This window comes from Oncorhynchus keta, unplaced genomic scaffold (assembly GCF_023373465.1).
Source record: "Oncorhynchus keta strain PuntledgeMale-10-30-2019 unplaced genomic scaffold, Oket_V2 Un_contig_5384_pilon_pilon, whole genome shotgun sequence".
In the NCBI taxonomy this organism is placed as follows: Eukaryota; Metazoa; Chordata; class Actinopteri; order Salmoniformes; family Salmonidae; genus Oncorhynchus; species Oncorhynchus keta.
Window position 1 is genome coordinate 130,001 of NW_026288262.1, and position 14,093 is coordinate 144,093.

At 39.5% G+C, this 14,093-nt stretch overlaps 1 protein-coding gene and 1 long non-coding RNA gene across 6 annotated transcripts in view; one reads left to right on the forward strand and one right to left on the reverse strand.

Moving 5' to 3' along the window:
• LOC127925256 (uncharacterized) overlaps nt 1-1,766 on the forward strand; it is a 2,813-nt gene extending 1,047 nt beyond the window's left edge. For all 5 annotated transcript variants that reach the window (XR_008120216.1, XR_008120215.1, XR_008120214.1 and 2 more), the window contains exon 3: nt 909-1,766. This is a non-coding gene — a long non-coding RNA (uncharacterized LOC127925256). The remainder of the gene's footprint in view (nt 1-908) is intronic.
• The window catches only part of LOC127925251 (probable JmjC domain-containing histone demethylation protein 2C), a 138,396-nt gene extending 129,907 nt beyond the window's left edge, over nt 1-8,489 (reverse strand). Inside the window, 2 exon segments of the mRNA XM_052510127.1 lie at nt 2,226-2,350; nt 8,387-8,489. Coding sequence (XP_052366087.1) covers nt 2,226-2,246 — 21 coding nt within the window. The 5' untranslated portion in view covers nt 2,247-2,350; nt 8,387-8,489.
• Nucleotides 8,490-14,093: the final 5,604 nt, after the last annotated feature.

Consider the following 14,093-nt stretch of genomic DNA (forward strand, 5'->3'; position numbering starts at 1 on the left):
TAGAGGTGTATTTAACATGGAGACAGGAGTATAGAGGTGTATTTAACATGGAGACAGGAGTATAGAGGTGTATTTAACATGGAGACAGGAGTATAGAGGTGTATTTAACATGGAGACAGGAGTATAGAGGTGTATTTAACATGGAGACAGGAGTATAGAGGTGTATTTAACATGGAGACAGGAGTATAGAGGTGTATTTAACATGGATTCAGGAGTATAGAGGTGTATTTAACATGGAGACAGGAGTATAGAGGTGTATTTAACATGGAGACAGGAGTATAGAGGTGTATTTAACATGGAGACAGGAGTATAGAGGTGTATTTAACATGGAGACAGGAGTATAGAGGTGTATTTAACATGGAGACAGGAGTATAGAGGTGTATTTAACATGGAGACAGGAGTATAGAGGTGTATTTAACATGGAGACAGGAGTATAGAGGTGTATTTAACATGGAGACAGGAGTATAGAGGTGTATTTAACATGGGAGGAGTATAGAGGTGTATTTAACATGGAGACAGGAGTATAGAGGTGTATTTAACATGGAGACAGGAGTATAGAGGTGTATTTAACATGGAGACAGGAGTATAGAGGTGTATTTAACATGGAGGAGTATACAGGTAGTATAGAGGTGTATTTAACATGGAGACAGGAGTATAGAGGTGTATTTAACATGGAGACAGGAGTATAGAGGTGTATTTAACATGGAGACAGGAGTATAGAGGTGTATTTAACATGGAGACAGGAGTATAGAGGTGTATTTAACATGGAGACAGGAGTATAGAGGTGTATTTAACATGGAGACAGGAGTATAGAGGTGTATTTAACATGGAGACAGGAGTATAGAGGTGTATTTAACATGGAGACAGGAGTATAGAGGTGTATTTAACATGGAGACAGGAGTATAGAGGTGTATTTAATATGGAGACAGGAGTATAGAGGTGTATTTAACATGGAGACAGGAGTATAGAGGTGTATTTAACATGGAGACAGGAGTATAGAGGTGTATTTAACATGGAGACAGGAGTATAGAGGTGTATTTAACATGGAGACAGGAGTATAGAGGTGTATTTAACATGGAGACAGGAGTATAGAGGTGTATTTAACATGGAGACAGGAGTATAGAGGTGTATTTAACATGGAGACAGGAGTATAGAGGTGTATTTAACATGGAGACAGGAGTATAGAGGTGTATTTAACATGGAGACAGGAGTATAGAGGTGTATTTAACATGGAGACAGGAGTATAGAGGTGTATTTAACATGGAGACAGGAGTATAGAGGTGTATTTAACATGGAGACAGGAGTATAGAGGTGTATTTAACATGGAGACAGGAGTATAGAGGTGTATTTAACATGGAGACAGGAGTATAGAGGTGTATTTAACATGGAGACAGGAGTATAGAGGTGTATTTAACATGGAGACAGGAGTATAGAGGTGTATTTAACATGGAGACAGGAGTATAGAGGTGTATTTAACATGGAGACAGGAGTATAGAGGTGTATTTAACATGGAGACAGGAGTATAGAGGTGTATTTAATATGGAGACAGGAGTATAGAGGTGTATTTAACATGGAGACAGGAGTATAGAGGTGTATTTAACATGGAGACAGGAGTATAGAGGTGTATTTAACATGGAGACAGGAGTATAGAGGTGTATTTAACATGGAGACAGGAGTATAGAGGTGTATTTAACATGGAGACAGGAGTATAGAGGTGTATTTAACATGGAGACAGGAGTATAGAGGTGTATTTAACATGGAGACAGGAGTATAGAGGTGTATTTAACATGGAGGAGTATAGAGGTGTATTTAACATGGAGACAGGAGTATAGAGGTGTATTTAACATGGAGACAGGAGTATAGAGGTGTATTTAATATGGAGACAGGAGTATAGAGGTGTATTTAACATGGAGACAGGAGTATAGAGGTGTATTTAAGACAGGAGTATAGAGGTGTATTTAATATGGAGGAGTATAGAGGTGTATTTAACATGGAGACAGGAGTATAGAGGTGTATTTAACATGGAGACAGGAGTATAGAGGTGTATTTAACATGGAGACAGGAGTATAGAGGTGTATTTAATATGGAGACAGGAGTATAGAGGTGTATTTAACATGGAGACAGGAGTATAGAGGTGTATTTAATATGGAGGAGTATAGAGGTGTATTTAACATGGAGACAGGAGTATAGAGGTGTATTTAACATGGAGACAGGAGTGTATTTACCTGGTCATTCATCACAACCATATTACGGCTGAAGAGGTCATGATGTGTGATGATCCCTGTGAACCACTGAGTGGCCGAGTCTTGTCTGTAAACACGAACTCGGTAACCATTTAATGAATACGGACCTGAAGGACAGGGGACAGGTGCAACATGGTGACACACAGCATCTTGGGGGTTAAACACAGACTGAAACTAGTCACTTATTCCACTTCAGATACAATTCAGACATCTGTAGCTAGTCTAGATGTACCAATTCAGACATCTGTAGCCTGGCTAGATGTACCAATTCAGACATCTGTAGCTAGTCTAGATGTACCAATTCAGACATCTGTAGCCTGGCTAGATGTACCAATTCAGACATCTGTAGCCTGGCTAGATGTACCAATTCAGACATCTGTAGCCTGGCTAGATGTACCAATTCAGACATCTGTAGCCTGGCTAGATGTACCAATTCAGACATCTGTAGCCTGTCTAGATGTACCAATTCAGACATCTGTAGCCTGGCTAGATGTACCAATTCAGACATCTGTAGCCTGGCTAGATGTACCAATTCAGACATCTGTAGCTAGTCTAGATGTACCAATTCAGACATCTGTAGCCTGGCTAGATGTACCAATTCAGACATCTGTAGCCTGGCTAGATGTACCAATTCAGACATCTGTAGCCTGGCTAGATGTACCAATTCAGACATCTGTAGCTGGCTAGATGTACCAATTCAGACATCTGTAGCCTGGCTAGATGTACCAATTCAGACATCTGTAGCCTGGCTAGATGTACCAATTCAGACATCTGTAGCTAGTCTAGATGTACCAATTCAGACATCTGTAGCCTGGCTAGATGTACCAATTCAGACATCTGTAGCCTGGCTAGATGTACCAATTCAGACATCTGTAGCCTGGCTGTACCGATTCAGACATCTGTAGCCTGGCTAGATGTACCAATTCAGACATCTGTAGCTAGTCTAGATGTACCAATTCAGACATCTGTAGCCTGGCTAGATGTACCAATTCAGACATCTGTAGCTAGTCTAGATGTACCAATTCAGACATCTGTAGCCTGGCTAGATGTACCAATTCAGACATCTGTAGCTAGTCTAGATGTACCAATTCAGACATCTGTAGCTAGTCTAGATGTACCAATTCAGACATCTGTAGCCTGGCTAGATGTACCAATTCAGACATCTGTAGCCTGGCTAGATGTACCAATTCAGACATCTGTAGCCTGGCTAGATGTACCAATTCAGACATCTGTAGCCTGGCTAGATGTACCAATTCAGACATCTGTAGCCTGGCTAGATGTACCGATTCAGACATCTGTAGCCTGGCTAGATGTACCAATTCAGACATCTGTAGCTAGTCTAGATGTGACGGCCCTGAATTTTTCTGAACCGTCTCAGTGCAGCCTGGCTTTATAATTCCCAATAAATAGCCAGCATCATCTGCACGAAAGTGGGGTTGTGATGGAGACGTGCATGAGGATGTGTTCAGCCCCCTCAGTTCAGCTTCTCTATTCCTGGCTTTGTTACCGTTAAACATCTGTTTTGTAGCCTAAGATTTACCCAGGATCGGATCCACTCTTCGCGTCCCTGGACTACACCTCTCCGTTCTTCGTGGCCTTTCTCCGCTGGAGATCTATTGGCGGATTGGATTGTCTGACTGACCGACTGACTACCACCTTTTTGTATACGGTATTTCATTTGTTTGGATGTGATGTATACTGTGATTTGTGTAGTTAGTGGTAGTTGAGGACTTAATTAAGAGTTGATCCGCTTTAAGGTTCTGTGGTAAAGTAATTGTTATATTGATTGTATGTTTAATACTGGGTTTACGCTACACGGAATGAACGGACAAACATCGTCGTGACAAAAGTCACTTGAGTTCACTGAACTCCTTTACCGGCAGGACTCTTTTAGGCCCAGGTACAGGACATTTCTGGAGGAACCAGAACTCATTGTGATATTATTATATGTGTGTGTGTAATCATTGTTGTTGCTAATACAACCCACACAACAGAATATAGTTGTTTTTGAAGTTCTTTTCAATGTTTTAAGGGTTTATGAAAAGTTTATTTCCATCCTGACTTTTACATACAGTCCTTTGTATTGGTCACAACAGACTTGACGGAACAGATGGGACTCATTCCCACCCAAACTAAAAGGAGAAACCAATGTTTTCTCCTCCTCACAACCTACCTGGCACCCCTATAAATAATAACCTCAAGTCAAAACACAGATGTACCAATTCAGACATCTGTAGCCTGGCAGACTGTACCAATTCAGACATCTGTAGCAGTCTAGATGTACCAATTCAGACATCTGTCCTCAGTCTAGATGTACCAATTCAGACAGTCTCCTAGCCTGGCTAGATGACCAATTCAGACATCTGTCTTGTCTAGATGTACCATTCAGACATCTGTAGCCTGGCTAGATGTACCAATTCAGACATCTGTAGCCTGGCTATATGTACCAATTCAGACATCTGTAGCCTGGCTAGATGTACCAATCTCAGACATCTGTAGCTAGTCTAGATGTACCAATTCAGACATCTGTAGCCTGGCTAGATGTACCAATTCAGACATCTGTAGCTTGTCTAGATGTACCAATTCAGACATCTGTAGCCTGGCTAGATGTACCAATTCAGACATCTGTAGCCTGGCTAGATGGGCCAATTCAGACATCTGTAGCCTGGCTAGATGTACCAATTAGACATCTGTAGCCTGGCTAGATGTACCAATTCAGACATCTGTAGCCTGGCTAGATGTACCAATTCAGACATCTGTAGCCTGGCTAGATGTATAGGGATTCAGACATCTGTAGCCTGGCTAGATGTTCTAATTCAGACATCTGTAGCCTGGCTAGATGTACCAATTCAGACATCTGTAGCCTGGCTAGATGGCCAATTCAGACATCTGTAGCCTGGCTATATGTACCAATTCAGGGCATCTGAAGCTAGGCTAGATGTTCCAATTCAGACATCTGTAGCCTGGCTAGATGTTCAATTCAGACATCTGTAGCCTGGCTAGATGTACCAATTCAGACATCTGTAGCCTGGCTATATGTACCAATTCAGACATCTGAAGCTAGGCTAGATGTAATTCAGACATCTGGTAGCCTGGCTAGATGTACCAATTCAGACATCTGTAGCTAGTCTAGATGTACCAATTCAGACATCTGTAGCCTGGCTAGATGTACCAATTCAGACATCTGTAGCTTGTCTAGATGTACCAATTCAGACATCTGGGCTCTGGTCTAGATGTAGTGTTCATCTGTAGCCTGGCTAGATGCTCTGGTCAGACAGTAGTGTTCTATAGGGAATAGGGCTCTGTACCAAGTAGTGTTCTATAGCCTGGCTAGATGCTCTGGTCAGACATCTGTAGCCTGGCTAGATGTACCAATTCAGACAGGGCTCTGGCTAGATGTACCAATTCAGACATCTGTAGCCTGGCTAGATGGGAATAGGGCTCTGGTCTGGCTAGATGTTCTAATTCAGGGACATCTGTAGCTCTGGCTAGATGTGTTCTTCAGACATAGCCTGGCTCTGGTCAATTCAGACATCTGAAGCTAGGCTAGATGCTCTGGTCAGACATAGTGTAGCCTGGCTAGATGTACCAATTCCGACAGGGCTCTGTAGCCTGGCTAGATGTTCTATTCTGACATCCTCTGGTCATGCACCTTGGCCAGAGTCTGCAGACAAGGCAGATCTGGTCAGACTATGGACCCCAGTAGCACCACAGAGAGCACCATGAGGGCTCTGGTCAGATCCCCATTACAATGTTGGATGTTGTTAACAAGCGAAAGACCACAGGCTCTGGTCAAACACACTGACAAACAGACAGTCTCTCCTCATAGGGAACACTGACAAACAGACAGTCTCCTCTGGTACCAGCAGACACAGGACCAGGGTGGAAATCAGTGTCGGCTTGGATAGATAAACGACAGAGCTAGTGGTCAACAGTAGTGTTCTATATAGGGAATAGGGCTCTGGTCAACAGTAGTGTTCTATATAGGGAATAGGGCTCTGGTCAACAGTAGTGTTCTATATAGGGAATAGGGCTCTGGCAGTAGTGTTCTATATAGGGAATAGGGCTCTGGTCAACAGTAGTGTTCTATATAGGGAATAGGGCTCTGGTCAACAGTAGTGTTCTATATAGGGAATAGGGCTCTGGTCAACAGTAGTGTTCTATATAGGGAATAGGGCTCTGGTCAACAGTAGTGTTCTATATAGGGAATAGGGCTCTGGTCAACAGTAGTGTTCTATATAGGGAATAGGGCTCTGGTCAACAGTAGTGTTCTATATAGGGAATAGGGCTCTGGTCAACAGTAGTGTTCTATATAGGGAATAGGGCTCTGGTCAACAGTAGTGTTCTATATAGGGAATAGGGCTCTGGTCAACAGTAGTGTTCTATATAGGGAATAGGGCTCTGGTCAACAGTAGTGTTCTATATAGGGAATAGGGCTCTGGTCAACAGTAGTGTTCTATATAGGGAATAGGGCTCTGGTCAACAGTAGTGTTCTATATAGGGAATAGGGCTCTGGTCAACAGTAGTGTTCTATATAGGGAATAGGGCTCTGGTCAACAGTAGTGTTCTATATAGGGAATAGGGCTCTGGTCAACAGTAGTGTTCTATATAGGGAATAGGGCTCTGGTCAACAGTAGTGTTCTATATAGGGAATAGGGCTCTGGTCAACAGTAGTGTTCTATATAGGGAATAGGGCTCTGGTCAAAGGTAGTGTTCTATATAGGGAATAGGGCTCTGGTCAACAGTAGTGTTCTATATAGGGAATAGGGCTCTGGTCAACAGTAGTGTTCTATATAGGGAATAGGGCTCTGGTCAACAGTAGTGTACTATATAGGAATAGGGCTCTGGTCAACAGTAGTGTTCTATATAGGGAATAGGGCTCTGGTCAACAGTAGTGTTCTATATAGGGAATAGGGCTCTGGTCAACAGTAGTGTTCTATATAGGGAATAGGGCTCTGGTCAACAGTAGTGTTCTATATAGGGAATAGGGCTCTGGTCAACAGTAGTGTTCTATATAGGGAATAGGGCTCTGGTCAACAGTAGTGTTCTATATAGGGAATAGGGCTCTGGTCAACAGTAGTGTTCTATATAGGGAATAGGGCTCTGGTCAACAGTAGTGTTCTATATAGGGAATAGGGCTCTGGTCAACAGTAGTGTTCTATATAGGGAATAGGGCTCTGGTCAACAGTAGTGTTCTATATAGGGAATAGGGCTCTGGTCAACAGTAGTGTTCTATATAGGGAATAGGGCTCTGGTCAACAGTAGTGTTCTATATAGGGAATAGGGCTCTGGTCAACAGTAGTGTTCTATATAGGGAATAGGGCTCTGGTCAACAGTAGTGTTCTATATAGGGAATAGGGCTCTGGTCAACAGTAGTGTTCTATATAGGGAATAGGGCTCTGGTCAACAGTAGTGTTCTATATAGGGAATAGGGCTCTGGTCAACAGTAGTGTTCTATATAGGGAATAGGGCTCTGGTCAACAGTAGTGTTCTATATAGGGAATAGGGCTCTGGTCAACAGTAGTGTTCTATATAGGGAATAGGGCTCTGGTCAACAGTAGTGTTCTATATAGGGAATAGGGCTCTGGTCAACAGTAGTGTTCTATATAGGGAATAGGGCTCTGGTCAACAGTAGTGTTCTATATAGGGAATAGGGCTCTGGTCAACAGTAGTGTTCTATATAGGGAATAGGGCTCTGGTCAACAGTAGTGTTCTATATAGGGAATAGGGCTCTGGTCAACAGTAGTGTTCTATATAGGGAATAGGGCTCTGGTCAACAGTAGTGTTCTATATAGGGAATAGGGCTCTGGTCAACAGTAGTGTTCTATATAGGGAATAGGGCTCTGGTCAACAGTAGTGTTCTATATAGGGAATAGGGCTCTGGTCAACAGTAGTGTTCTATATAGGGAATAGGGCCCTGGTCAACAGTAGTGTTCTATATAGGGAATAGGGCTCTGGTCTAAAGTAGTGCACTATATAGGGAATAGGGCTCTGGTCAACAGTAGTGTTCTATATAGGGAATAGGGCTCTGGTCAACAGTAGTGTTCTATATAGGGAATAGGGCTCGAAGGACTAAGCATCATCACAGTGAACAGACAAGTTGGTTGGGTTTGTTAAATATTAAATACATCAGTGTTTCTTACCTTGCAAAAAAATGTCCTGAACCTTTTGATCTTTGAGCCAGAACCGGACCTCTTCATGAAGCTGAGGGTTGTCCCTGAGAACAGGACTCAAACTGTCCACTTCCTCCTGCAGACACGTTAGCAGAGCGGACACGTTAGAACAGTATTATATACTAAAGACCATTCAGTACATTACAACTGGAGGTAGAACCGTATTATATACTAAAGACCATTCAGTACATTACAACTGGAGGAGGTAGAACAGTACATTACAACTGGAGGTAGAACCGTATTATATACTAAAGACCATTCAGTACATTACAACTGGAACCGTATTATATACTAAAGGTACAACCTGGAGGTGTATTATATACTAAAGACCATTCAGTACATTACAACTGGAGGTAGAACCGTATTATATACTAAAGACCATTCAGTACATTACAACTGGAGGTAGAACCGTATTATATACTAAAGACCATTCAGTACATTACAACTGGAGGTAGAACCGTATTATATACTAAAGACCATTCAGTACATTACAACTGGAGGTAGAACCGTATTATATATTCAGTATATACTACTAAAGACCATTCAGTACATTACAACTGGAGGTAGAACCTGTGTATTATATACTAAAGACCATTCAGTACATTACAACTGGAGGTAGAACCTGTGTATTATATACTAAAGACCATTCAGTACATTACAACTGGAGGTAGAACCGTATTATATACTAAAGACCATTCAGTACATTACAACTGGAGGTAGAACCGTATTATATACTAAAGACCATTCAGTACATTACAACTGGAGGTAGAACCGTATTATATACTAAAGACCATTCAGTACATTACAACTGGAGGTAGAACCGTATTATATACTAAAGACCATTCAGTACATTACAACTGGAGGTAGAACCGTATTATATACTTAAGACCATTCAGTACATTACAACTGGAGGTAGAACCGTATTATATACTAAAGACCATTCAGTACATTACAACTGGAGGTAGAACCGTATTATATACTAAAGACCATTCAGTACATTACAACTGGAGGTAGAACCTGTGTATTATATACTAAAGACCATTCAGTACATTACAACTGGAGGTAGAACCGTATTATATACTAAAGACCATTCAGTACATTACAACTGGAGGTAGAACCGTATTATATACTAAAGACCATTCAGTACATTACAACTGGAGGTAGAACCTGTGTATTATATACTAAAGACCATTCAGTACATTACAACTGGAGGTAGAACCTGTGTATTATATACTAAAGACCATTCAGTACATTACAACTGGAGGTAGAACCTGTGTATTATATACTAAAGACCATTCAGTACATTACAACTGGAGGTAGAACCTGTGTATTATATACTAAAGACCATTCAGTACATTACAACTGGAGGTAGAACCTGTGTATTATATACTAAAGACCATTCAGTACATTACAACTGGAGGTAGAACCTGTGTATTATATACTAAAGACCATTCAGTACATTACAACTGGAGGTAGAACTGTGTATTATATACTAAAGACCATTCAGTGGATTATATACTAAAGACCATTCAGTACATTACAACTGGAGGTAGAACCTGTGTATTATATACTAAAGACCATTCAGTACATTACAACTGGAGGTAGAACCTGTGTATTATATACTAAAGACCATTCAGTACATTACAACTGGAGGTAGAACCTGTGTATTATATACTAAAGACCATTCAGTACATTACAACTGGAGGTAGAACCTGTGTATTATATACTAAAGACCATTCAGTACATTACAACTGGAGGTAGAACCTGTGTATTATATACTAAAGACCATTCAGTACATTACAACTGGAGGTAGAACCGTATTATATACTAAAGACCATTCAGTACATTACAACTGGAGGTAGAACCGTATTATATACTAAAGACCATTCAGTACATTACAACTGGAGGTAGAACCGTATTATATACTAAAGACCATTCAGTACATTACAACTGGAGGTAGAACCGTATTATATACTAAAGACCATTCAGTACATTACAACTGGAGGTAAAGAACCGTATTATATACTAAAGACCATTCAGTACATTACAACTGGAGGTAGAACCGTATTATATACTAAAGACCATTCAGTACATTACAACTGGAGGTAGAACCGTATTATATACTAAAGACCATTCAGTACATTACAACTGGAGGTAGAACCGTATTATATACTAAAGACCATTCAGTACATTACAACTGGAGGTAGAACCGTATTATATACTAAAGACCATTCAGTACATTACAACTGGAGGTAGAACCGTATTATATACTAAAGACCATTCAGTACATTACAACTGGAGGTAGAACCGTATTATATACTAAAGACCATTCAGTACATTACAACTGGAGGTAGAACCGTATTATATACTAAAGACCATTCAGTACATTACAACTGGAGGTAGAACCGTATTATATACTAAAGACCATTCAGTACATTACAACTGGAGGTAGAACAACTGGAGGTAGTATTATATACTAAAGACCATTCAGTACATTACAACTGGAGGTAGAACCGTATTATATACTAAAGACCATTCAGTACATTACAACTGGAGGTAGAACCGTATTATATACTAAAGACCATTCAGTACATTACAACTGGAGGTAGAACCGTATTATATACTAAAGACCATTCAGTACATTACAACTGGAGGTAGAACCGTATTATATACTAAAGACCATTCAGTACATTACAACTGGAGGTAGAACCGTATTATATACTAAAGACCATTCAGTACATTACAACTGGAGGTAGAACATTCAGTACATTACAACTGGAGGTTATATACTAAAGACCATTCAGTACATTACAACTGGAGGTAGAACCGTATTATATACTAAAGACCATTCAGTACATTACAACTGGAGGTAGAACCGTATTATATACTAAAGACCATTCAGTACATTACAACTGGAGGTAGAACCGTATTATATACTAAAGACCATTCAGTACATTACAACTGGAGGTAGAACCGTATTATATACTAAAGACCATTCAGTACATTACAACTGGAGGTAGAACCATTCAGTACATTATATAGAACTAAAGACCATTCAGTACATTACAACTGGAGGTAGAACCGTATTATATACTAAAGACCATTCAGTACATTACAACTGGAGGTAGAACCGTATTATATACTAAAGACCATTCAGTACATTACAACTGGAGGTAGAACCGTATTATATACTAAAGACCATTCAGTACATTACAACTGGAGGTAGAACCGTATTATATACTAAAGACCATTCAACTGGAGGTAGAACATTATATACTAAAGACCATTCAGTACATTACAACTGGAGGTAGAACCGTATTATATACTAAAGACCATTCAGTACATTACAACTGGAGGTAGAACCGTATTATATACTAAAGACCATTCAGTACATTACAACTGGAGGTAGAACCGTATTATATACTAAAGACCATTCAGTACATTACAACTGGAGGTAGAACCGTATTATATACTAAAGACCATTCAGTACATTACAACTGGAGGTAGAACCGTATTATATACTAAAGACCATTCAGTACATTACAACTGGAGGTAGAACCGTATTATATACTAAAGACCATTCAGTACATTACAACTGGAGGTAGAACCGTATTATATACTAAAGACCATTCAGTACATTACAACTGGAGGTAGAACCGTATTACAACTGGAGGTAGAACCGTATTATATACTAAAGACCATTCAGTACATTACAACTGGAGGTAGAACCGTATTATATACTAAAGACCATTCAGTACATTACAACTGGAGGTAGAACCGTATTATATACTAAAGACCATTCAGTACATTACAACTGGAGGTAGAACCGTATTATATACTAAAGACCATTCAGTACATTACAACTGGAGGTAGAACCGTATTATATACTAAAGACCATTCAGTACATTACAACTGGAGGTAGAACCGTATTATATACTAAAGACCATTCAGTACATTACAACTGGAGGTAGAACCGTATTATATACTAAAGACCATTCAGTACATTACAACTGGAGGTAGAACCGTATTATATACTAAAGACCATTCAGTACATTACAACTGGAGGTAGAACCGTATTATATACTAAAGACCATTCAGTACATTACAACTGGAGGTAGAACCGTATTATATACTAAAGACCATTCAGTACATTACAACTGGAGGTAGAACCGTATTATATACTAAAGACCATTCAGTACATTACAACTGGAGGTAGAACCGTATTATATACTAAAGACCATTCAGTACATTACAACTGGAGGTAGAACCGTATTATATACTAAAGACCATTCAGTACATTACAACTGGAGGTAGAACCGTATTATATACTAAAGACCATTCAGTACATTACAACTGGAGGTAGAACCGTATTATATACTAAAGACCATTCAGTACATTACAACTGGAGGTAGAACCGTCAGTACATTATATACTAAAGACCATTCAGTACATTACAACTGGAGGTAGAACCGTATTATATACTAAAGACCATTCAGTACATTACAACTGGAGGTAGAACCGTATTATATACTAAAGACCATTCAGTACATTACAACTGGAGGTAGAACCGTATTATATACTAAAGACCATTCAGTACATTACAACTGGAGGTAGAACCGTATTATATACTAAAGACCATTCAGTACATTACAACTGGAGGTAGAACCGTATTATATACTAAAGACCATTCAGTACATTACAACTGGAGGTAGAACCGTATTATATACTAAAGACCATTCAGTACATTACAACTGGAGGTAGAACCGTATTATATACTAAAGACCATTCAGTACATTACAACTGGAGGTAGAACCGTATTATATACTAAAGACCATTCAGTACATTACAACTGGAGGTAGAACCGTATTATATACTAAAGACCATTCAGTACATTACAACTGGAGGTAGAACCTGTGTATTATATACTAAAGACCATTCAGTACATTACAACTGGAGGTAGAACCTGTGTATTATATACTAAAGACCATTCAGTACATTACAACTGGAGGTAGAACCTGTGTATTATATACTAAAGACCATTCAGTACATTACAACTGGAGGTAGAACCGTATTATATACTAAAGACCATTCAGTACATTACAACTGGAGGTAGAACCTGTGTATTATATACTAAAGACCATTCAGTACATTACAACTGGAGGTAGAACCTGTGTATTATATACTAAAGACCATTCAGTACATTACAACTGAGGGAGGTAGAACTGTGTATTATATACTAAAGACCATTCAGTACATTACAACTGGAGGTAGAACCTGTGTATATATATACATTACAAAGACCATTCAGTACATTACAACTGGAGGTAGAACCGTATTATATACTAAAGACCATTCAGTACATTACAACTGGAGGTAGAACCGTATTATATACTAAAGACCATTCAGTACATTACAACTGGAGGTAGAACCGTATTATTATATACTAAAGACCATTCAGTACATTACAACTGGAGGTAGAACCGTATTATATACTAAAGACCATTCAGTACATTACAACTGGAGGTAGAACCGTATTATATACTAAAGACCATTCAGTACATTACAACTGGAGGTAGAACCGTATTATATACTAAAGACCATTCAGTACATTACAACTGGAGGTAGAACCGTATTATATACTAAAGACCATTCAGTACATTACAACTGGAGGTAGAAC